Raw genomic sequence first — 26,608 nt, forward strand, 5'->3', positions numbered from 1 at the left:
GTCTTTCTGATACAGTAGTCTGATGGTTAGTCTGTCGTATACAGTAGTCTGTCTGATAGAGTAGTCAGTCTGATACAGTAGTCTGTCTGACACATTAGTCTGATGGGGTAGTCTGTCGTATACAGTAGTCTGATACAGTAGTCTGATACAGTAGTCTGATACAGTAGTCTGATACAGTAGTCTGTCTGATACAGTAGTCTGTCTGACACAGTAGTCTGATGGGGTAGTCTGTCGTATACAGTAGTCTGTCTGATACAGTAGTCTGTCTGACACAGTAGTCTTTCTGATAGAGTAGTCTGTCTGACACAGTAGTCTGTCTGACACAGTAGTCAGTCTGATACAGTAGTCTGATGGGGTAGTCTGTCGTATACAGTAGTCTGTCTGATACAGTAGTCTGTCTGACACAGTAGTCTTTCTGATAGAGTAGTCTGTCTGACACAGTAGTCTGTCTGACACAGTAGTCTGATGGGGTAGTCTGTCTGATACAGTAGTCTGTCTGATACAGTAGTCTGATACAGTAGTCTGTCTGACACATTAGTCTGATGGTTAGTCTGATACAGTAGTCTGTCTGATAGAGTAGTCTGTCTGATACAGTAGTCTGTCTGATAGAGTAGTCTGTCTGATAGAGTAGTCAGTCTGATACAGTAGTCTGTCTGACACATTAGTCTTTCTGATACAGTAGTCTGATGGTTAGTCTGTCGTATACAGTAGTCTGTCTGATAGAGTAGTCAGTCTGATACAGTAGTCTGATGGGTTAGTCTGTCGTATACAGTAGTCTGTCTGATACAGTAGTCTGATACAGTAGTCTGATACAATGGTCTGTCGTATACAGTAGTCTGTCTGATACAGTAGTCTGATACAGTAGTCTGTCTGACACAGTAGTCCGATATAATCAAATTGAATTATAAAGCCCTTTTTACATAAGCTGATGTCAAAGTGCTATACAGAAACCCAGCCTAAAACCCCAAACAGCAAGCAATGCAGATGTAGAAGCACACTATTCTGTCGGATATAATAATCCTTCTGATACAGTAGTCTGATGGTTAGTCTGTCGTATACTGTAGTCTGTCTGATAGAGTAGTCTGTCTGACACAGTCTTTCTGATACAGTAGTCTGATGGGGTAGCCTGTCATATACAATAGTCTGTCTGATAGAGTAGTCTTTCTGATACAGTAGTCTGATGGTTAGTCTGTCGTATACTGTAGTCTGTCTGATAGAGTAGTCTGTCTGATAGAGTAGTCTTTCTGATACAGTAGTCTGATGGTTAGTCTGTCTTATACTGTAGTCTGTCTGATAGAGTAGTCTGTCTGATAGAGTAGTCTGTCTGATAGAGTAGTCTGTCTGACACATTAGTCTTTCTGATACAGTAGTCTGATGGTTAGTCTGTAGTCTGATGGTACAATAGTCTGTCTGCAACAGTAGTCTGTCTGATGACAATGATGGAGATGAAACTATTTTTAAACACTCTCAAAACATTTAATTATCAAATGATCAATATATAAAACACATTTATTTTGTGCTGTTGCTACATTGTTACCTAAATGTAGGAGCACACAGCAGAAAGGTTGCACAACCAGTTACAATTTCAGCATGTAAATCTTGTGCATTCCAGCAACGCCACGACACAACACAACACTAAACAATACATTAATTGCATGGTAACAGTTACAAACGATGCCCACAAACTGTTAGGGCCCAACAGCAGAGTCCCATCAGCAGTCCCAAGACCTTACCACTGCTTCACCTGGCTATCAGCGGAGCCATGTCTGGCAGTGAAACAGTTTATTGGGGCTGCAGGGTAGCCTAGTGGTTAGAGCGTTGGACTGGTAACCAGAAGGTTGCAAGTTCAAACCCCTGAGCTGACAAGGTACAAATCTGTCGTTCTGTCCCTGAACCGGCAGTTAACCCACTGTTCCTAGGCCGTCATTGAAAATAAGAATTTGTTCTTAACTGACTTGTCTGGTTAAATAAAGGCTAAAAAAAAAATCAGCCTCATTTTCTGCCTTCTTAAATATAGCTCATATGGCTGACTTGTTTAAACAAATGTGGTTTCTACTGACAATTGAGATGTACAAACTATGGCATAAGGGAACGACGAGCGGATAAGAGACAATCCGTAATTTTGATTAAGACATAAATGAGCGAGCTAGGACGGATGTTGAGCACTTTTTAAAATTATATACAGTAGATTTACTGCACATTAGCAGAGTAACAAGCATTTCACAAATAACAATTGCACCTTGTTTGATTTAAAACAGTCAGTCAGTGGCATCCACAGGACAGACGACCAGTGAAATACTATCTGAATCACCAGGGTTGAAGAATGGATAGAGTTTCTCAGTGAAGGAGCAGTCAGTGAAAGAGTAGATATGACACCTTGCCTCCACATCGTAGAAGGAGACCTGACACTTCTCATAATCCACAAACACCCCCACCTTCAGGGGCTTCTCTCTCAGTAAGAGGGTGACATGGGAATCTGCATTAGCTGTGTACTCTTCATCCTTCAGCTCCACAGTCCAGTATCCATTATTAGGGATTGGTATAAAACTCTCATTCCTATTGATGGACTGTATGACCACTCCCAAAGTCCACTCAGTCTTCCCCTCCACCTTCACCTCATAGTAGAACTTCCCTGAGAAGCCCACATTTCCCAGGACACCGGACCAATTTTTATACCTCTTCCTGTTGTCAGAGAGAACCTGATTTAGTTCTCCATGTCTCACTTGTTTCCCGTCATCAGACAGGATGAGTTTACAATGTGCCGTATCAGGGTCTAGAGTCACATCCACTGTGGAGAGAAACATACACTATGGTAAACACAATGACATCATGACATCAACATCAGTGGTATAATACACTATGGTAAACACAATGACATCACCATCAGTAGTATAATACACTATGGTAAACACAATGACATCATGACATCAACATCAGTGGGTATAATACACTATGGTAAACACAATGACATCATGACATCAACATCAGTGGGTATAATACACTATGGTAAACACAATGACATCATGACGTCAACATCAGTGGGTATAATACACTATGGTAAACACAATGACATCATGACGTCAACATCAGTGGTATAATACACTATGGTAAACACAATGACATCAACCTCAGTGGTATAATACACTATGGTAAACACAATGACATCATCATCAGTGGTATAATACACTATGGTAAACACAATGACATCAACATCAGTGGTATAATACACTATGGTAAACACAATGACATCAACATCAGTGGTATAATACACTATGGTAAACACAATGACATCATCATCAGTGGTATAATACACTATGGTAAACACAATGACATCAACATCAGTGGTATAATACACTATGGTAAACACAATGACATCATCATCAGTGGTATAATACACTATGGTAAACACAATGACATCAACATCAGTGGTGTAATACACTATGGTATACACAATGACATCATGACATCATCATCAGTGGTATAATCCATTATGGTAAACACAATGACATCATGACAGTGGTATAATACACTATTGTAAACACAATGACATCAACATCAGTGGGAATAATACACTATGGTAAACACAATGACATCATCATCAGTGGTATAATACACTATGGTAAACACAATGACATCAACATCAGTGGTATAATACACTATGATAAACACAATGACATCACTACTATTATTCTGTAAGTAAATCCGAGACACTCTATTTGGCATAATATGTTTCGTATGGTATGTATTAATTTGTGTTTGTCACAGAGTATAAAACACACCTGCATGTCTTCTGATGTTTTCAAAATCTGAAATATAAAGTAAGAGACTATTGGTTATGAAAATTAGCAACATACTGATGGATATCACAAACTACTGTTAAAGGACATTTGTGTTGTTCAACCCAGACCTCAAACTATGCAGACCTATAATAATTTGAATCTTAGTGAACATATGGGGAGAAATATCTGACACCCCAGCAGTCCCAGGAAGGTGGGGAGATCAAGAGCTCATTTTTTATATACGTATATATAATAAATCATTTTGACAGTAACCCTCAATAAATTCATTCATAAACCTTTTTCTTTTCCATATGTGATAGGAAGCTAAATGTTTGTTTCCTTGGGCTTCAGGAATGTGACTGAAAAAGTGAAAAAGTAAAAAACAAATAGAATGATAGAATGATAGAATGAGGGGGTAGTCAGTGAACAAATGCTGTTGTCAAGGCTACGACAGCGCCAATGTAATGAGTGGAGCTTACTGAGGTGTTCAACAACTCATATCAGACTGAGAGACTAATGCTTCTTAGATAGTTATTTTTGAGTTTTAGTTTAGAAAATGATCTCTCTGCAGAAGCAACAGTTACAGGGATGGTAAAAACAGCTTGAGTTGCCGTAGCAACATCAGGGAAACAGGGCAGAAGGGAGTTGTACTTCAAATACAGCAGTTCAGTAATATCTATAATTAATTAATAATGTTTTTTATTTAACCTTTATTTAAACTATGCAATTCAGCTAAGAAACAAATTCTTAATTTACAATTTTTGTTTATTTTAACTGACTTGCCTAGTGAAATAAAGGTAAGAACAAATTCTTATTTTCAATGACGGCCTAGGAACAGTGGGTTAACTGCCTTGTTCATGGCAGAAGGACAGATTTGTACCTTGTCAGCTCAAGGATTGGAACTTGCAACCTTTCAGTTATTAGCCCAAAGCTCTAACCACTAGGCTACCCTGCCACCAATGACTGCCTACCCCGGCCAAACCCTCCCCTAACCCAATCACAGCCGGTTGTGTTACAGCCTGGGATCAAACCATGGTCTGTAGTGATGCCGCAAGCACTGAGATGCAGTGCCTTAGATCGCTGCGCCACTCGGCAGCCCACATGCTGACAGTCCCCGAAATCAGGCACTAAAATGACTTTAAAAATAGTTTTATGTTTACGTGACATATTTGTTTGATTTCCCACCGTTTTGTCAGAAGACCATCCAGGCCTTACTAGGATCATGTCAACTTCCTCCGTCAAATTAACGTGTATTTTCTCCCTCTGGTGGTTGAAAGTATCACTACATCTATTTATTTTACTTCACCGCAAACTTGCGTCAAAGGGGCGGTCCTTGGAAAAACATTTATTCAGCTCGACTCCTTCCAGGCACAGATATGGCAAATCAGTCTGATTAACTGGTGGTATACTGGTGAACCGGCGTTTGAGTTGTGCGGTTGTAATATCAACAGTCCCTTTTCTCTGTTATATCTTGGCATGCATCAGTCAAGTTCAATTGTGTGCAGCACAAAGGACATATACTGCACAATGTCTCAGGAAAGACTGTCTGGGCTGTCAATACTCAGTATAGAAAGCAGTCGGACCCGCAACCTGAACCTACAGGCCGTGGTGAAAACTTTTGCACACAAAAAAAGAGGACTTCAGGACACCATGGGAGTCTCTCAAGTTGGATTTCATTTGATTTAATTTACCTGGAATATTGCATCCCATTTGTGTAAACTATTAGCCAGACAAATACCGCTGAGTTCAGCAATAAATAGTGGCTGAATTGACGCTCAAGATGACTACTATTTTCCTCATTGTTCCTCATTATTTGATGTGTAACTTTTGTTAAAATTGTATAAATAGCAGCTAAATACGGTATATAGCTTCATATAGTACACTGCATAATGAAACAATCCCTAGTTAGCGAGTGTTTTGAGGGTGGACTGACTTTTATTTGGCGTTATTAATAGACTGGTTTTACGCACAACTTTCTATCCAAGCTGAGAGAGAGCGCGAGGACAGCTCATGTTATGCAGGTTCAGGTATTCTATACAGGGCAGTTGTATATTCTGGTAGTTGATTAGTATGCGGTTGCATCGAACATTTATTTTACAATCTTCAATGATTGAATTTACAACTTTAATTACTGAATAAGTAATTACATTATTGCCACCAGCCAGTAGTAGAAGACCAAATAGGCCTGTTTACCAATTAACATTTATCCATTAGCCAATGCTAAGCCTTGGCACCACAGAAAGCCCATCATCGATTCGATAGGCATGCAGCCGCATAGACATGTCCTGATTTCAGCACCATGGCCAGCGATTGGTAGTCTATACTTAAATTTTTATTTTAGGGGGGCTGCGAACTCCGACCTTGCGGGGTCCAGAGAAACTGTGTTATGCCAGTGGTGAGATTGATGGTAACTTCAGTCAAATTTAGTGCCAAACACAGACACAATGTAATAAAACATTTCCTACATTAATTATCTAACATACTATAACTGCAAACAAGATTCCAAGAAAAAGTACATTCAAAATATTAGAAATCAGTTCTTCCTTTACCTGGACTCCAGTTTGTGTTCACAAAATCTGTGGATGAATTATATTTAACCCATATTAATCATTGAGATATACAGGTTTTTCTTCACTGTACATAAACGTTGAGACATTGTCAATGTATTATTGATGTACTGGAAGCCAGCATATACTGAAGCTATAGTTTAGAACCCTGTAATAAGGACATCTTCCATAATGAGTTCTAGAGCGATGCATCCAGAAGAGTGTACCGTCACTACATCCAGTCACTCACGAGTTCATACTTGTCCATACTTGTAAATGCTCATTCTTTAATTATTTCCTTGTACCTATGTGTGTCCTCTGTAACTGTGTGCCTTTTTTGTTTGCTGAAATCTGTAGTTTTGGATAAAATCGGTTATAATCACAATGGAGTAAAACATTGACTTCAATCAGGCAGGACAACTCAATGCTTTAATAAATATCCATTATTTAACTGTATGTATTACATACTGTGTAGCTGTGCTTATCCTTGTCCTGATTGTTATAGCGTTGTCACTTGGACTGGAAATACATAGTTTTTCATTAAACATTTCATTCTTGGCGTCCCCTTCCAAAACATTTTTTAAATCATCCGTGCCTTCACCATAAAATCATCCGCTCCTCCATTAACAAACAACGTCTCCTTTGGCAGAGGTCACCTAAAATGCTACTAATAAACTACAGATTTCAGCAAACAAAGAAAGTCACACAATTACACAGGACAAACAGGTTCACGGTAAGAGTTTAAGAATGGACATTTTTACAAGTATCAACTGATAGGGAGTGATAGTCGGCAGGTATCACACACTCATCACCACTCAACTCCATTGACAAAGCTAACATTTATAAGCCATCATATACAGTAGGTAACAAAGCCTTAATACTTACCCAGCTGAGAAGTCAGTATTCCTACAGATAAACAGATACGTATAGTCAATTAGAGACATCAGTGGTGTCCAAGGGGGTATCAACAAGTGTTGGCTACCTCTCTAGTCTACACTCTAAACATAATGTAAAACATAATGTTCCTGTATGATCTTTTCGGATAATATAAGGTTAAAAAAATAAACTTCAGATTAATTTAAGAACCGATACTCTGCCATCAGGTCGTATTTTATTTTGTGTATTTTACCCCTTTTCCTCCCCAACAGTCTTGTCTCATCGCTGCAACTCCCGTACCGACTCGGGAGAGGCAAAGGTTGAGGTTGTTTCTTCCGAACCACAACCCAACCAAGCCACACTGCTTCTTGACACAATGCCCACTTAACCCGGAAGCCAGCTGAACCAATGTGTCCGAGGAACCCCCGAGTGACGATGTCAGCGTGCACTGCCCCCGGCTCGCCACAGGAGTCGCTGGTACAAGGACGTCCCTGCCGGCCAAAGCCTCCACTTACCCGGACAATGCTTGGCGGTCTCCCGGTCGCGTCACTCGGGAGGCCCATCAGTTCGTTTTTTAACCTTTGTAACCTTTTCAAAAGAGGGGTTTCTTTTTGGAACCAGTAAGTGACTCAATTCCAACTCATGAGTATAATTCAAATTGAGAATGTTGGCATTATGGGTCAGCTAGGACTCAGGTAATGTGTTTAAATCAAATTTGATTTAATATGATTGATGTTTGATACCGTTCCAATTATTACATTCCAGGCATTACAATGAACCCATCCTCCTGTAGCTCCTCCCACCAGCCCCCACCGATTCCGAACCAGACAGATGTGAACCAACGGCCATATTTGGAAAAGGTGCATCTCAAGCAGATTGATTCTGAAGTTGTATTGTTGACAAACATACTTCAGGACATTGAGCCATGGATGGTTATAAACAGCCAAGAAGATAAGGGCCACACGCTGTGAAAACCACTCTGTCTGGATTGTGAATGGGCTTCTAAAAAAGGGGAATGTCTCCACCTATGGGCGGTCTCATGTAATGTCACACAGAATCTCTGTGGTAGAGTTGGAAGAGCTGCTGAAGCAACAGGTCAAGCATGATTTCCCAGAGCACCACCATGAGGAGCAGCTTGAAATATGAAGAGAAGTTCATCTCTTCATGGAGAGTGTATCTGTCAGCCAAGCTGGTGGTGGTAACTATATTATTTGCCTCCAACTGAGGAATGAGGATACTGAATTTCCCAACAACTGCTGTGTGGCAGTACAGCGCGCTCTCAACCTGAAATGGAAACTCAGTAAGAATCCCTGGTCCTGTAATGACTATACCAACTTCATGGCAGACATCCTGGACAAAGGCTTTGCAGTGATCATGCCAATAGACTTACAGAACGACAGCAGCAATATAGTTTGGTATATTCCTCACCACAGAGTATATCATCCTAAGAAGCACAATCTGAGGGTGGTACTAGACTGTGGATCCACCTAACAAGATATATCACTGAATGCTCAGCTTCTACAGGGTACAGACATGACAAACCATATCATTGGTGTTTTGTCCAGATTCCACCAAGAGCCTGTTGCCTTCATGACAGATATTGAAGTCATGTTCCACCAGGTGAGCGTTCCAGAGCAGGACGCAGACCTGAGATTTCTCTGGATCTGGAAAAGGAGCTGGAGGATTGGTGGGGCTCTAATATATTGATGACTGTCTAAAGTAATCAGCAAGTGAGGAAGAAGCCTTGACACTTACTCAGGACCGCACATCACTGTGTTCTAAAGGAGGCTTTAGACTGAACAAATGGATCAGCAACAGTCAAGTTGTTGCCTCTATTCCTGAAGAGGAGAAAGCACAGGAGATAACAGATCTGGACTGGGATCAGAACATGCTACCAGTAGAAAGTACAATGGTGCATTGACTCGGATTCAATAAATTTACAAATATCCATTCAGGACAGACCACTTACCAGAAGAGGCGTTATATCTACAGTGGGCTCTGTTTACGACCCGTACAGTTAACTATTTGTAAGTCGCTCTGGATAAGAGCGTCTGCTAAATGACTTAAATGTAAATGTGAAATGGTATCAAATACATCCAACACATGGTTTCCAGTTGTTTGTTGACATTCCATTTGCTCCGTTCCAGTCATTATTATGAGCCATCGTCCCCTCAGCAGCCTCCAGAATAACCATACATTATGGGTCAGCTAGGACTCAGGTATGGAGTTACCATACATTATGGGTCAGCTAGGTCTCAGGTATGGAGTAACATACATTATGGGTCAGCTAGGACTCAGGTATGGAGTAACCATACATTATGGGTCAGCTAGGTCTCAGGTATGGAGTAACCATACATTATGGGTCAGCTAGGACTCAGGTATGGAGTAACCATACATTATGGGTCAGCTCGGTCTCAGGTATGGAGTAACCATACATTATGGGTCAGCTAGGACTCAGGTATGGAGTGACCAAACATTATGGGTCAGCTAGGTCTCATGTATGGAGTAACCATACATTATGGGTCAGCTAGGTTTCAGGTATGGAGTAACCATACATTATGGGTCAGCTAGGTTTCAGGTATGGAGTAACCATACATTATGGGTCAGCTCGGTCTCAGGTATAGAGTAACCATACATTATGGGTCAGCGAGGACTCAGGTATGGAGTTACCAAACATTATGGGTCAGCTAGGTCTCATGTATGGAGGTAACATACATTATGGGTCAGCTAGGTCTCAGGTATGGAGTAACATACATTATGGGTCAGCTAGGTCTCAGGTATGGAGTAACATACATTATGGGTCAGCTAGGTTTCAGGTATGGAGTAATTATACATTATGGGTCAGCTCGGTCTCAGGTATAGAGTAACCATACATTATGGGTCAGCGAGGACTCAGGTATGGAGTTACCAAACATTATGGGTCAGCTAGGTCTCATGTATGGAGGTAACATACATTATGGGTCAGCTAGGTCTCAGGTATGGAGTAACATACATTATGGGTCAGCTAGGTCTCAGGTATGGAGTAACATACATTATGGGTCAGCTAGGTCTCATGTATGGAGTAACCATACATTATGGGTCAGCTAGGTTTCTCAGGTATGGAGTAACATACATTATGGGTCAGCTAGGTTTCAGGTATGGAGTAACCATACATTATGGGTCAGCTCGGTCTCAGGTATAGAGTAACCATACATTATGGGTCAGCGAGGACTCAGGTACGGAGTTACCAAACATTATGGGTCAGCTAGGTCTCAGGTATGGAGTAACATACATTATGGGTCAGCTAGGACTCATGTATTGGAGTAACATACATTATGGGTCAGCTAGGTCTCAGGTATGGAGTAACATACATTATGGGTCAGCTAGGTCTCAGGTATGGAGTAACATACATTATGGGTCAGCTTATGGGTCATTATGGGTCAGCTAGGTCTCAGGTATGGAGTAACATACATTATGGGTCAGCTAGGACTCATGTATTGGAGGTAACATACATTATGGGTCAGCTAGGTCTCATGTATGGAGTAACATACATTATGGGTCAGCTAGGACTCAGGTATGGAGTAACATACATTATGGGTCAGCTAGGACTCAGGTATGGAGGTAACATACATTATGGGTCAGCTAGGTCTCAGGTATGGAGGTAACATACATTATGGGTCAGCTAGGTCTCATGTATTGGAGGTAACATACATTATGGGTCAGCTAGGACTCAGGTATGGAGGTAACATACATTATGGGTCAGCTAGGACTCAGGTATGGAGGTAACATACATTATGGGTCAGCTAGGACTCAGGTATGGAGGTAACATACATTATGGGTCAGCTAGGTCTCATGTATTGGAGGTAACATACATTATGGGTCAGCTAGGACTCAGGTATGGAGTAACATACATTATGGGTCAGCTAGGTCTCAGGTATGGAGTAACATACATTATGGGTCAGCTAGGACTCATGTATTGGAGGTAACATACATTATGGGTCAGCTAGGTTTCAGGTATGGAGTAACCATACATTATGGGTCAGCTAGGTCTCAGGTATAGAGTAACCATACATTATGGGTCAGCGAGGACTCAGGTATGGAGTTACCAAACATTATGGGTCAGCTAGGTCTCATGTATGGAGGTAACATACATTATGGGTCAGCTAGGTCTCAGGTATGGAGTAACATACATTATGGGTCAGCTAGGTCTCAGGTATGGAGTAACATACATTATGGGTCAGCTAGGACTCATGTATGGAGTAACATACATTATGGGTCAGCTAGGTCTCAGGTATGGAGTAACATACATTATGGGTCAGCTAGGACTCAGGTATGGAGTAACACATACATTATGGGTCAGCTAGGTCTCATGTATTGGAGGTAACATACATTATGGGTCAGCTAGGACTCAGGTATGGAGGTAACATACATTATGGGTCAGCTAGGTCTCAGGTATGGAGGTAACATACATTATGGGTCAGCTAGGACTCAGGTATGGAGTAACATACATTATGGGTCAGCTAGGTCTCATGTATTGGAGGTAACATACATTATGGGTCAGCTAGGACTCAGGTATGGAGTAACATACATTATGGGTCAGCTAGGTCTCAGGTATAGAGTAACCATACATTATGGGTCAAGGACTCAGGTATGGAGTTACAAACATTATGGGTCAGCTAGGTCTCATGTATGGAGGTAACATACTTTATGGGTCAGCTAGGTCTCAGGTATGGAGTAACATACATTATGGGTCAGCTAGGTCTCAGGTATGGAGTAACATACATTATGGGTCAGCTAGGTCTCATGTATGGAGTAACATACATTATGGGTCAGCTAGGTTTCAGGTATGGAGTAACATACATTATGGGTCAGCTAGGTTTCAGGTATGGAGTAACTACATTATGGGTCATCGGTCTCAGGTATAGAGTAACATACATTATGGGTCAGCGAGGACTCAGGTATGGAGTTACCAAACATTATGGGTCAGCTAGGTCTCATGTATGGAGGTAACATACATTATGGGTCAGCTAGGTCTCATGTATGGAGGTAACATACATTATGGGTCAGCTAGGTCTCAGGTATGGAGTAACATACATTATGGGTCAGCTAGGTCTCAGGTATGGAGTAACATACATTATGGGTCAGCTAGGTCTCATGTATGGAGGTAACATACATTATGGGTCAGCTAGGGACTCATGTATGGAGGGGTCAGCTAGGACTCATGTATGGAGGTATGGGTCAGCTAGGTCTCATGTATTGGAGGTAACATACATTATGGGTCAGCTAGGACTCAGGTATGGAGGTAACATACATTATGGGTCAGCTAGGACTCAGGTATGGAGGTAACATACATTATGGGTCAGCTAGGACTCAGGTATGGAGGTAACATACATTATGGGTCAGCTAGGTCTCATGTATGGAGTAACCATACATTATGGGTCAGCTAGGTTTCAGGTATGGAGTAACATACATTATGGGTCAGCTAGGACTCAGGTATGGGTCATACATTATGGGTCAGCTAGGTTTCAGGTATGGAGTAACCATACATTATGGGTCAGCTCGGTCTCAGGTATAGAGTAACCATACATTATGGGTCAGCTAGGTCTCATGTATTGGAGGTAACATACATTATGGGTCAGCTAGGACTCAGGTATGGAGTAACATACATTATGGGTCAGCTATGTCTCAGGTATGGAGTAACATACATTATGGGTCAGCTAGGACTCATGTATTGGAGGTAACATACATTATGGGTCAGCTAGGTTCAGGTATGGAGTAACATACATTATGGGTCAGCTCGGTCTCAGGTATGGAGTAACCATACATTATGGGTCAGCTCAGGTATGGAGTTACCAAACATTATGGGTCAGCTAGGTCTCATGTTTGGAGGTAACATACATTATGGGTCAGCTAGGTCTCAGGTATGGAGTAACATACATTATGGGTCAGCTAGGTCTCAGGTATGGAGTAACATACATTATGGGTCAGCTAGGTCTCATGTATGGAGTAACCATACATTATGGGTCAGCTAGGTTTCAGGTATGGAGTAACCATACATTATGGGTCAGCTAGGTTTCAGGTATGGAGTAACCATACATTATGGGTCAGCTCGGTCTCAGGTATAGAGTAACCATACATTATGGGTCAGCGAGGACTCAGGTATGGAGTTACCAAACATTATGGGTCAGCTAGGTCTCATGTATGGAGGTAACATACATTATGGGTCAGCTAGGTCTCAGGTATGGAGTAACATACATTATGGGTCAGCTAGGTCTCAGGTATGGAGTAACATACATTATGGGTCAGCTAGGTCTCAGGTATGGAGTAACATACATTATGGGTCAGCTAGGTCTCAGGTATGGAGTAACATACATTATGGGTCAGCTAGGTCTCATGTATGGAGGTAACATACATTATGGGTCAGCTAGGTCTCATGTATGGAGTAACATACATTATGGGTCAGCTAGGACTCAGGTATGGAGGTAACATACATTATGGGTCAGCTAGGACTCAGGTATGGAGGTAACATACATTATGGGTCAGCTAGGTCTCAGGTATGGAGTAACATACATTATGGGTCAGCTAGGACTCATGTATTGGAGGTAACATACATTATGGGTCAGCTAGGACTCAGGTATGGAGGTAACATACATTATGGGTCAGCTAGGACTCAGGTATGGAGGTAACATACATTATGGGTCAGCTAGGACTCAGGTATGGAGGTAACATACATTATGGGTCAGCTAGGTCTCATGTATTGGAGGTAACATACATTATGGGTCAGCTAGGACTCAGGTATGGAGTAACATACATTATGGGTCAGCTAGGTCTCAGGTATGGAGTAACATACATTATTATGGGTCAGCTAGGACTCATGTATTGGAGGTAACATACATTATGGGTCAGCTTGGTTTCAGGTATGGAGTAATTATACATTATGGGTCAGCTCGGTCTCAGGTATAGAGTAACCATACATTATGGGTCAGCGAGGACTCAGGTATGGAGTTACCAAACATTATGGGTCAGCTAGGTCTCATGTATGGAGGTAACATACATTATGGGTCAGCTAGGTCTCAGGTATGGAGTAACATACATTATGGGTCAGCTAGGTCTCAGGTATGGAGTAACATACATTATGGGTCAGGTCTAGGTCTCATGTATGGAGTAACCATACATTATGGGTCAGCTAGGTTTCAGGTATGGAGTAACCATACATTATGGGTCAGCTAGGTTTCAGGTATGGAGTAACCATACATTATGGGTCAGCTCGGTCTCAGGTATAGAGTAACCATACATTATGGGTCAGCGAGGACTCAGGTATGGAGTTACCAAACATTATGGGTCAGCTAGGTCTCATGTATGGAGGTAACATACATTATGGGTCAGCTAGGTCTCAGGTATGGAGTAACATACATTATGGGTCAGCTAGGACTCAGGTATGGAGTAACATACATTATGGGTCAGCTAGGTCTCAGGTATGGAGTAACATACATTATGGGTCAGCTAGGTCTCATGTATGGAGGTAACATACATTATGGGTCAGCTAGGTCTCAGGTATGGAGTAACATACATTATGGGTCAGCTAGGTCTCAGGTATGGAGTAACATACATTATGGGTCAGCTAGGACTCATGTATTGGAGGTAACATACATTATGGGTCAGCTAGGTCTCATGTATGGAGTAACATACATTATGGGTCAGCTAGGACTCAGGTATGGAGGTAACATACATTATGGGTCAGCTAGGACTCAGGTATGGAGGTAACATACATTATGGGTCAGCTAGGTCTCATGTATTGGAGGTAACATACATTATGGGTCAGCTAGGACTCATTATGTATGGATGGAGGTAACATACATTATGGGTCAGCTAGGTCTCATGTATTGGAGGTAACATACATTATGGGTCAGCTAGGACTCAGGTATGGAGGTAACATACATTATGGGTCAGCTAGGACTCAGGTATGGAGGTAACATACATTATGGGTCAGCTAGGTCTCATGTATTGGAGGTAACATACATTATGGGTCAGCTAGGACTCAGGTATGGAGTAACCATACATTATGGGTCAGCTAGGTCTCATGTATGGAGGTAACATACATTATGGGTCAGCTAGGTCTCATGTATTGGAGGTAACATCCATTATGGGTCAGCTAGGTCTCAGGTATGGAGTAACATACATTATGGGTCAGCTAGGTCTCAGGTATGGAGTAACATACATTATGGGTCAGCTAGGTCTCATGTATGGAGTAACCATACATTATGGGTCAGCTAGGTTTCAGGTATGGAGTAACCATACATTATGGGTCAGCTAGGTTTCAGGTATGGAGTAACCATACATTATGGGTCAGCTCGGTCTCAGGTATAGAGTAACCATACATTATGGGTCAGCGAGGACTCAGGTATGGAGTTACCAAACATTATGGGTCAGCTAGGTCTCATGTATGGAGGTAACATACATTATGGGTCAGCTAGGTCTCAGGTATGGAGTAACATACATTATGGGTCAGCTAGGTCTCAGGTATGGAGTAACATACATTATGGGTCAGCTAGGTCTCATGTATGGAGGTAACATACATTATGGGTCAGCTAGGTCTCAGGTATGGAGTAACATACATTATGGGTCAGCTAGGACTCATGTATTGGAGGTAACATACATTATGGGTCAGCTAGGTCTCATGTATGGAGTAACATACATTATGGGTCAGCTAGGACTCAGGTATGGAGGTAACATACATTATGGGTCAGCTAGGACTCAGGTATGTAGGTCACATACATTATGGGTCAGCTAGGTCTCATGTATTGGAGGTAACACACATTATGGGTCAGCTAGGTCTCATGTATTGGAGGTAACATACATTATGGGTCAGCTAGGACTCAGGTATGGAGGTAACATACATTATGGGTCAGCTAGGACTCAGGTATGGAGGTAACATACATTATGGGTCAGCTAGGACTCAGGTATGGAGGTAACATACATTATGGGTCAGCTAGGTCTCATGTATTGGAGGTAACATACATTATGGGTCAGCTAGGACTCAGGTATGGAGTAACATACATTATGGGTCAGCTAGGTCTCAGGTATGGAGTAACATACATTATGGGTCAGCTAGGACTCATGTATTGGAGGTAACATACATTATGGGTCAGCTTGTTTTCAGGTATGGAGTAATTATACATTATGGATCAGCTCGGTCTCAGGTATAGAGTAACCATACATTATGGGTCAGCGAGGACTCAGGTATGGAGTTACCAAACATTATGGGTCAGCTAGGTCTCATGTATGGAGGTAACATACTTTATGGGTCAGCTAGGTCTCAGGTATGGAGTAACATACATTATGGGTCAGCTAGGTCTCAGGTATGGAGTAACATACATTATGGGTCAGCTAGGTCTCATGTATGGAGTAACCATACATTATGGGTCAGCTAGGTTTCAGGTATGGAGTAACCATACATTATGGGTCAGCTAGGTTTCAGGTATGGAGTAACCATACATTATGGGTCAGCTCGGTCTCAGGTATAGAGTAACCATACATTATGTGTCAGCGAGGACTCAGGTATGGAGTTACCAAACATTATGGGTCAGCTAGGTCTCATGTATGGAGGTAACATACATTATGGGTCAGCTAGGTCTCAGGTATGGAGTAACATACATTATGGGTCAGCTAGGACTCAGCTTTGGAGTAACATACATTATGGGTCAGCTAGGTCTCAGGTATGGAGTAACATACATTATGGGTCAGCTAGGTCTCATGTATGGAGGTAACATACATTATGGGTCAGCTAGGTCTCAGGTATGGAGTAACATACATTATGGTTCAGCTAGGTCTCAGGTATGGAGTAACATACAGGGTCATGGTATGGAGTAACATACATTATGGGTCAGCTAGGACTCATGTATTGGAGGTAACATACATTATGGGTCAGCTAGGTCTCATGTATGGAGTAACATACATTATGGGTCAGCTAGGACTCAGGTATGGAGGTAACATACATTATGGGTCAGCTAGGACTCAGGTATGGAGGTAACATACATTATGGGTCAGCTAGGTCTCATGTATTGGAGGTAACATCCATTATGGGTCAGCTAGGACTCAGGTATGGAGGTAACATACATTATGGGTCAGCTAGGACTCAGGTATGGAGGTAACATACATTATGGGTCAGCTAGGTCTCATGTATTGGAGGTAACATACATTATGGGTCAGCTAGGACTCAGGTATGGAGGTAACATACATTATGGGTCAGCTAGGACTCAGGTATGGAGGTAACATACATTATGGGTCAGCTAGGTCTCATGTATTGGAGGTAACATACATTATGGGTCAGCTAGGACTCAGGTATGGAGTAACATACATTATGGGTCAGCTAGGTCTCAGGTATGGAGTAACATACATTATGGGTCAGCTAGGACTCATGTATTGGAGGTAACATACATTATGGGTCAGCTAGGTTTCAGATATGGAGTAATTAGCCAACAGCTAGCCAACCTCTACCGAATTGAACTCCAACTACCCGGTCAACATTCCGCGTCGCTCCACAGGTAGTATCACATTTTCATTTCACTTCATTACAGTACAACGGTTTGATTTGTTTGATCGTAGCTAGCCAGCTACATAGCCGTCTTTGTATCTAAGACAATTGTGTAGTCTAGAGCGATTTTCTAGGTTAGCTGGCCAGCTATTGTCGTTCTTCTAACGTAGCTAGCCAGCTAGCCCCCGAATAGCAGCACTGTAGTAACTATTACAGTACAACGGTTTGTTTTGTTTGATCGTAGCTAGCTAGCTACATAGCCGTCTTTGTATCTAAGACAATTGTGTAGCCTAGAGCGATTTTCTAGGTTAGCTGGCCAGCTATTGTCGTTCTTTTAACGTAGCTAGCCAGCTAGCCCCCGAATAGCAGCACTGTAGTAACTATTACAGTACAACGGTTTGTTTTGTTTGATCGTAGCTAGCTAGCTACATAGCCGTCTTTGTATCTAAGACAATTGTGTAGCCTAGAGCGATTTTCTAGGTTAGCTAGCCAGCTATTGTCGTTCTTTTAAAGTAACGTAACGCAATCAACCTGCTAGCTAGCCAGCTAGCCCCCGAATAGCAGCACTGTAGAAACTATTACACTCGACGGAACGACTTGATTAGTGTAGTGTCAACATCGCAGCCACTACCAGCTAGCCTACTCCAGCAGTACTGTATCATTTCAATCATTTCAGTCAATAAGATTCTTGCTACGTAAGCTTAACTTTCTGAACATTCGAGACGTGTAGTCCACTTGTCATTCCAATCTCCTTTGCATTAGCGTAGCCTCTTCTGTACCCTGTTAACTATGTGTCTATCTATCCCTGTTCTCTCCTCTCTGCACAGACCATACAAACGCTCCACACCGCGTGGCCGCGGCCACCCTAATCTGGTGGTCCCAGCGCGCACGACCCACGTGGAGTTCCTGGTCTCCGGTAGCCTCTGGAACTGCCGATCTGCGGCCAACAGGCAGAGTTCATCTCAGCCTATGCCTCCCTCCAGTCCCTCGACTTCCTGGCACTGACGGAAACATGGATCACCACAGATAACACTGCTACTCCTACTGCTCTCTCTTCGTCCACCCACGTGTTCTCGCACACCCCGAGAGCTTCTGGTCAGCGGGGTGGTGGCACCGGGATCCTCATCTCTCCCAAGTGGTCATTCTCTCTCTCTCCCCTTACCCATCTATCTATCGCCTCCTTTGAATTCCATGCTGTCACAGTTACCAGCCCTTTCAAGCTTAACATCCTTATCATTTATCGCCCTCCAGGTTCCCTCGGAGAGTTCATCAATGAGCTTGATGCCTTGATAAGCTCCTTTCCTGAGGACGGCTCACCTCTCACAGTCCTGGGCGACTTTAACCTCCCCACGTCTACCTTTGACTCATTCCTCTCTGCCTCCTTCTTTCCACTCCTCTCCTCTTTTGACCTCACCCTCTCACCTTCCCCCTACTCACAAGGCAGGCAATACGCTCGACCTCATCTTTACTAGATGCTGTTCTTCCACTAACCTCACTGCAACTCCCCCAAGTCTCCGACCACTACCTTGTATCCTTTTCCCTCTCGCTCTCATCCAACACTTCCCACACTGCCCCTACTCGGATGGTATCGCGCCGTCCCAACCTTCGCTCTCTCTCCCCCGCTACTCTTTCCTCTTCCATCCTATCATCTCTTCCCTCTGCTCATACCTTCTCCAACCTTTCTCCTGATTCTGCCTCCTCAACCCTCCTCTCTTCCCTTTCTGCATCCTTTGACTCTCTATGTCCCCTATCCTCCAGGCCGGCTCGGTCCTCCCCTCCCGCTCCGTGGCTCGATGACTCATTGCGAGCTCACAGAACAGAGCTCCGGGCAGCCGAGCGGAAATGGAGGAAAACTCGCCTCCCTGCGGACCTGGCATCCTTTCACTCCCTCCTCTCTACATTTTCCTCCTCTGTCTCTGCTGCTAAAGCCACTTTCTACCACTCTAAATTCCAAGCATCTGCCTCTAACCCTAGGAAGCTCTTTGCCACCTTCTCCTCCCTCCTGAATCCTCCTCCCCCTCCCCCCCCTCCTCCCTCTCTGCAGATGACTTCGTCAACCATTTTGAAAAGAAGGTCGACGACATCCGATCCTCGTTTGCTAAGTCAAACGACACCGCTGGTTCTGCTCACACTGCCCTACCCTGTGCTCTGACCTCTTTCTCCCCTCTCTCTCCAGATGAAATCTCGCTTCTTGTGACGGCCGGCCGCCCAACAACCTGCCCGCTCGACCCTATCCCCTCCTCTCTTCTCCAGACCATTTCCGGGGACCTTCTCCCTTACTTCACCTCGCTCATCAACTCATCCCTGACCGCTGGCTACGTCCCTTCCGTCTTCAAGAGAGCGAGAGTTGCACCCCTTCTGAAAAAACCTACACTCGATCCCTCCGATGTCAACAACTACAGACCAGTATCCCTTCTTTCTTTTCTCTCCAAAACTCTTGAACGTGCCGTCCTTGGCCAGCTCTCCCGCTATCTCTCTCAGAATGACCTTCTTGATCCAAATCAGTCAGGTTTCAAGACTAGTCATTCAACTGAGACTGCTCTTCTCTGCATCACGGAGGCGCTCCGCACTGCTAAAGCTAACTCTCTCTCCTCTGCTCTCATCCTTCTAGACCTATCGGCTGCCTTCGATACTGTGAACCATCAGATCCTCCTCTCCACCCTCTCCGAGTTGGGCATCTCCGGCGCGGCCCACGCTTGGATTGCGTCCTACCTGACAGGTCGCTCCTACCAGGTGGCGTGGCGAGAATCTGTCTCCTCGCCACGCGCTCTCACCACTGGTGTCCCCCAGGGCTCTGTTCTAGGCCCTCTCCTATTCTCGCTATACACCAAGTCACTTGGCTCTGTCATAACCTCACATGGTCTCTCCTATCATTGCTATGCAGACGACACACAATTAATCTTCTCCTTTCCCCTTCTGATGACCAGGTGGCGAATCGCATCTCTGAATGTCTGGCAGACATATCAGTGTGGATGACGGATCACCACCTCAAGCTGAACCTCGGCAAGACGGAGCTGCTCTTCCTCCCGGGGAAGGACTGCCCATTCCATGATCTCGCCATCACGGTTGACAACTCCATTGTGTCCTCCTCCCAGAGCGCTAAGAACCTTGGCGTGATCCTGGACAACACCCTGTCGTTCTCAACCAACATCATGGCGGTGGCCCGTTCCTGTAGGTTCATGCTCTACAACATCCGCAGAGTACGACCCTGCCTCACACAGGAAGCGGCGCAGGTCCTAATCCAGGCACTTGTCATCTCCCGTCTGGATTACTGCAACTCGCTGTTGGCTGGGCTCCCTGCCTGTGCCATTAAACCCCTACAACTCATCCAGAACGCCGCAGCCCGTCTGGTGTTCAACCTTCCCAAGTTCTCTCACGTCACCCCGCTCCTCCGCTCTCTCCACTGGCTTCCAGTTGAAGCTCGCATCCGCTACAAGACCATGGTGCTTGCCTACGGAGCTGTGAGGGGAACGGCACCGCAGTACCTCCAGGCTCTGATCAGGCCCTACACCCAAGCAAGGGCACTGCGTTCATCCACCTCTGGCCTGCTCGCCTCCCTACCATTGAGGAAGTACAGTTCCCGCTCAGCCCAGTCAAAACTGTTCGCTGCTCTGGCCCCCCAATGGTGGAACAAACTCCCTCACGACGCCAGGACAGCGGAGTCAATCACCACCTTCCGGAGACACCTGAAACCCCACCTCTTCAAGGAATACCTAGGATAGGATAAGTAATCCTTCTCACCACCCCCCCTTAATGATTTAGATGCACTATTGTAAAGTGGCTGTTCCACTGGATGTCAGAAGGTGAATTCACCAATTTGTAAGTCGCTCTGGATAAGAGCGTCTGCTAAATGACTTAAATGTAAATGTAAATGTAATTATACATTATGGGTCAGCTCGGTCTCAGGTATAGAGTAACCATACATTATGGGTCAGCGAGGACTCAGGTATGGAGTTACCAAACATTATGGGTCAGCTAGGTCTCATGTATGGAGGTAACATACTTTATGGGTCAGCTAGGTCTCAGGTATGGAGTAACATACATTATGGGTCAGCTAGGTCTCAGGTATGGAGTAACATACATTATGGGTCAGCTAGGTCTCATGTATGGAGTAACCATACATTATGGGTCAGCTAGGTTTCAGGTATGGAGTAACCATACATTATGGGTCAGCTAGGTTTCAGGTATGGAGTAACCATACATTATGGGTCAGCTCGGTCTCAGGTATAGAGTAACCATACATTATGGGTCAGCGAGGACTCAGGTATGGAGTTACCAAACATTATGGGTCAGCTAGGTCTCATGTATGGAGGTAACATACATTATGGGTCAGCTAGGTCTCAGGTATGGAGTAACATACATTATGGGTCAGCTAGGTCTCAGGTATGGAGTAACATACATTATGGGTCAGCTAGGTCTCATGTATGGAGGTAACATACATTATGGGTCAGCTAGGTCTCAGGTATGGAGTAACATACATTATGGGTCAGCTAGGTCTCAGGTATGGAGTAACATACATTATGGGTCAGCTAGGACTCATGTATTGGAGGTAACATACATTATGGGTCAGCTAGGTCTCATGTATGGAGTAACATACATTATGGGTCAGCTAGGACTCAGGTATGGAGGTAACATACATTATGGGTCAGCTAGGACTCAGGTATGGAGGTAACATACATTATGGGTCAGCTAGGACTCAGGTATGGAGGTAACATACATTATGGGTCAGCTAGGTCTCATGTATTGGAGGTAACATACATTATGGGTCAGCTAGGACTCATGTATTGGAGGTAACATACATTATGGGTCAGCTAGGTCTCAGGTATGGAGTAACATACATTATGGGTCAGCTAGGACTCAGGTATGGAGGTAACATACATTATGGGTCAGCTAGGTCTCAGGTATGGAGTAACATACATTATGGGTCAGCTAGGTCTCAGGTATGGAGTAACATACATTATGGGTCAGCTAGGTCTCAGGTATTGGAGGTAACATACATTATGGGTCAGCTAGGACTCAGGTATGGAGTAACATACATTATGGGTCAGCTAGGTCTCAGGTATGGAGGTAACATACATTATGGGTCAGCTAGGACTCAGGTATGGAGTAACATACATTATGGGTCAGCTTGGTCTCAGGTATTGGAGGTAACATACATTATGGGTCAGCTAGGTCTCAGGTATGGAGTAACATACATTATGGGTCAGCTAGGTCTCAGGTATGGAGTAACATACATTATGGGTCAGCTAGGTCTCAGGTATTGGAGGTAACATACATTATGGGTCAGCTAGGACTCAGGTATGGAGTAACATACATTATGGGTCAGCTAGGTCTCAGGTATGGAGGTAACATACATTATGGGTCAGCTAGGACTCAGGTATGGAGTAACATACATTATGGGTCAGCTTGGTCTCAGGTATTGGAGGTAACATACATTATGGGTCAGCTAGGTCTCAGGTATAGAGTAACCATACATTATGCGTCAGCTAGGACTCAGGTATTGGAGGTAACATACATTATGGGTCAGCTAGGACTCAGGTATGGAGTAACATACATTATGGGTCAGCTAGGTCTCAGGTATTGGAGGTAACATACATTATGGGTCAGCTAGGACTCACGTATGGAGTAACATACATTATGGGTCAGCTTGGTCTCAGGTATGGAGTAACATACATTATGGGTCAGCTAGGTCTCAGGTATTGGAGGTATCATACATTATGGGTCAGCTAGGACTCAGGTATGGAGTAACATACATTATGGGTCAGCTAGGTCTCAGGTATGGAGGTACCATACATTATGGGTCAGCTAGGACTCAGGTATGGAGTAACATACATTATGGGTCAGCTTGGTCTCAGGTATTGGAGGTAACATACATTATGGGTCAGCTAGGTCTCAGGTATGGAGTAACATACATTATGGGTCAGCTAGGTCTCAGGTATGGAGGTAACATACATTATGGGTCAGCTAGGACTCAGGTATGGAGTAACATACATTATGGGTCAGCTTGGTCTCAGGTATTGGAGGTAACATACATTATGGGTCAGCTAGGTCTCAGGTATAGAGTAACCATACATTATGGGTCAGCTAGGACTCAGGTATGGAGTAACATACATTATGGGTCAGCTAGGTCTCAGGTATGGAGTAACATACATTATGGGTCAGCTAGGTCTCAGGTATTGGAGGTAACATACATTATGGGTCAGCTAGGACTCAGGTATGGAGTAACATACATTATGGGTCAGCTAGGTCTCAGGTATGGAGGTAACATACATTATGGGTCAGCTAGGACTCAGGTATGGAGTAACATACATTATGGGTCAGCTTGGTCTCAGGTATTGGAGGTAACATACATTATGGGTCAGCTAGGACTCAGGTATGGAGTAACATACATTATGGGTCAGCTAGGTCTCAGGTATGGAGTAACATACATCATGGGTCAGCTTGGTCTCAGGTATTGGAGGTAACATACATTATGGGTCAGCTAGGTCTCAGGTATGGAGTAACATACATTATGGGTCAGCTAGGACTTTTTTAGCGCTTTTACACAAACAAGAAAAAAATACTACTATATATAATTTTCTGTTTAAATAATTATTTTGCTTTTATCATGGAAAGACTCTGTAGCCTGTGAAATGACCTGTGTTTTGGAAACGTGGAGCCATTGTCTGGCAAATACATTTCTGTTTGTTTTTACACTATTCGAGATTTGTATTCCCTGTTACTTTGAAAGAGCATCTGACGGCAACATCACATACCTGGGGCCTCAAAGTAAGTTTTGAATTGGATTACGAATAGCCTTTATAAAATGGTTCACATAATTCTTTCAAAGTGATGAGCTGGGACTCCTTGTCTCATATCACTTCTCTAATGTCACAAATCCTAATTGAGTTCCACCACCTAAATGACTCCAGCGTACCTCTGTGAGACAACTTCTCCAATAAAGATATTCTATCCACCACTTCTTAATTTCATTAAATGAATGTGACTGGTCCATCAGAAACTACCCACTGGGCAAGCTACGTAATCTCAACGTGGATATTTGGGTAATATTTGGTTGAGACGTTGATCAGCGAGATTACAACCTACAGAATATGTAAAGACAGCCAAAAGTTAGTTGAATTTCCAATGTGTTATCACTATGTTATCAACCATCCATAAGCACAACCAAATATTACAGTGGAAAAACAATGTTTGATTTTTTTGTTTGGTTATCACCCAAATGTCTATCACTGCACTTTCATCCAAAAAAAGACTTAAAATGCTTCAAATTATTCTAGCAAAGTGATGATCTGAAGACACTACTTACTTAGCTCCTCAGTGCGGTCATCTGTAAACATGTAGAGTATGAGCTCAATGACCTCAAAATAACCTTCTTAAAATGTTTTTGTACTTGAAGTCGGTAAATTAAAGAAAATGTTCATTTTGTGGTTCTAATAACGTTATCAAAGTGAAGATCTGAAGACACTACTTACATTTCTGTTCACAGAGTTCATCTGTAAACATGTAGAGTAGATGGAAGACAGTGAGAACATCATTAATATGAACACTAGAAGATGTAGTCTCTCTCTGGGACTCCTTGTCTCATATCAATGTTCAAACATCAGATAAAAGTCAGGGAACATTAATATGAACAACATGAGGTGTTTCTACTTCACTAGAAGTTACATCTATAGAAGAGACATTGGTTTATATAATATTATCAATGTGATGATCTGATGACAGTACTTACGATTCTGCTCCCAGAGTTCATCTGTAAACATGTAGAGTAGATGGAAGACAGTGAGAACATCATTAACATGAACACTAGAAGATGTAAGCTCTCTCTGGGACTCCTTGGTCGGGATTCAATCCAATGTGCAGTAGACCGCAGGGCACTTCACAGCTGACAAAGCACTTTTTAAAGGCATTTTCCACCGGCATTCACAGAGATCACATTCATGGTAAACACTGCACATGTGGACTCATGTGTAAAATACCTTTAAAAGTCTGTTAATCTTGTGCTGTGTTATAATGCTCCTTGAATTGAATCCCGGCCCTTGTCTCATACCACTGTTCCAACATCAGACGGAACATCTTAAAATGTGCTCAGCAACCAAAAAATACTTTCAATGCTTCAAATAATTATTGCAAAGTGATGATCTGAAGACACTACTTACCACTTTCCTTCTTGAGGTGAACTGTAAACATGTAGAGTAGATGGGAGACAGTGAGAACATCATTAACATGAACACTAGAAGATGTCATCTCTCTCTGGGACTCCTTGTCTCATATTACTTCTCTAATGTCATAAATCCTAATTGAGTTCCACCACCTAAATGAGTCCAGCGTACCTCTGTGAGACAACTTCTCCAATGAAGATATTCTACCCACTACCACTTCTTAGTTTAATGAATGAAATGTGACTGGTCTATCAGTGATCCAGGTATATCAGAGTTCATTTTACCTTTATTTAACTACCAAAGTCAGTTAAGAATGCATTTTTATTTTCAATGACCGCCTAGGAACAGTGGGTTAACTGCCTTGCTCAGGGGCAGAAAAACATATTTTTACCTTGTCAGCTTGGGGATTTGATCTTGCAACCTGTCAGTTCCCAATCCAACGCTCTAACCACTAGGCTACCTGCTGCCCCTGCCTCCCCCAGGTAAGGATAATACTTTCCCCACTGCAGATTGAGTTGATCTATTATCACACCTGATTAGCATGTTAATCACCTGATGGTTAACCTCAGTCCTCAGTGTCAACATGTTATTCACCTGGAGATTAAAATCAGTCCTCAGTGTCAACATGTTATTCACCTGGAGATTAAACTCAGTCCTCAGTGTCAACATGTTATTCACCTGGAGATTAAAATCAGTCCTCAGTGTCCACATGTTAATCACCTGGAGATTAAAATC

The 26,608-nt window shown here is 43.1% G+C and overlaps 1 protein-coding gene across 4 annotated transcripts in view; it reads right to left on the minus strand.

Annotated features, from left to right (window-relative positions):
- Nucleotides 1-1,454: 1,454 nt before the first annotated feature.
- Nucleotides 1,455-26,608, minus strand: part of LOC135538974 (butyrophilin subfamily 2 member A1-like) — a 43,445-nt gene continuing 18,291 nt past the window's right edge. For all 4 annotated transcript variants that reach the window (XM_064964847.1, XM_064964846.1, XM_064964845.1 and 1 more), the window contains 8 exons: nucleotides 25,871-25,891; nucleotides 25,444-25,464; nucleotides 25,187-25,207; nucleotides 25,021-25,041; nucleotides 7,211-7,231; nucleotides 6,329-6,355; nucleotides 3,780-3,806; nucleotides 1,455-2,788 (listed from right to left, as the gene is read on the minus strand). In XM_064964847.1, coding sequence (XP_064820919.1) covers nucleotides 2,259-2,788; nucleotides 3,780-3,806; nucleotides 6,329-6,355; nucleotides 7,211-7,231; nucleotides 25,021-25,041; nucleotides 25,187-25,207; nucleotides 25,444-25,464; nucleotides 25,871-25,891 — 689 coding nt within the window. In that variant the 3' untranslated portion in view covers nucleotides 1,455-2,258. The remainder of the gene's footprint in view (nucleotides 2,789-3,779; nucleotides 3,807-6,328; nucleotides 6,356-7,210; nucleotides 7,232-25,020; nucleotides 25,042-25,186; nucleotides 25,208-25,443; nucleotides 25,465-25,870; nucleotides 25,892-26,608) is intronic.

This window comes from Oncorhynchus masou, unplaced genomic scaffold (assembly GCF_036934945.1).
Source record: "Oncorhynchus masou masou isolate Uvic2021 unplaced genomic scaffold, UVic_Omas_1.1 unplaced_scaffold_2511, whole genome shotgun sequence".
NCBI lineage: Eukaryota > Metazoa > Chordata > Actinopteri > Salmoniformes > Salmonidae > Oncorhynchus > Oncorhynchus masou.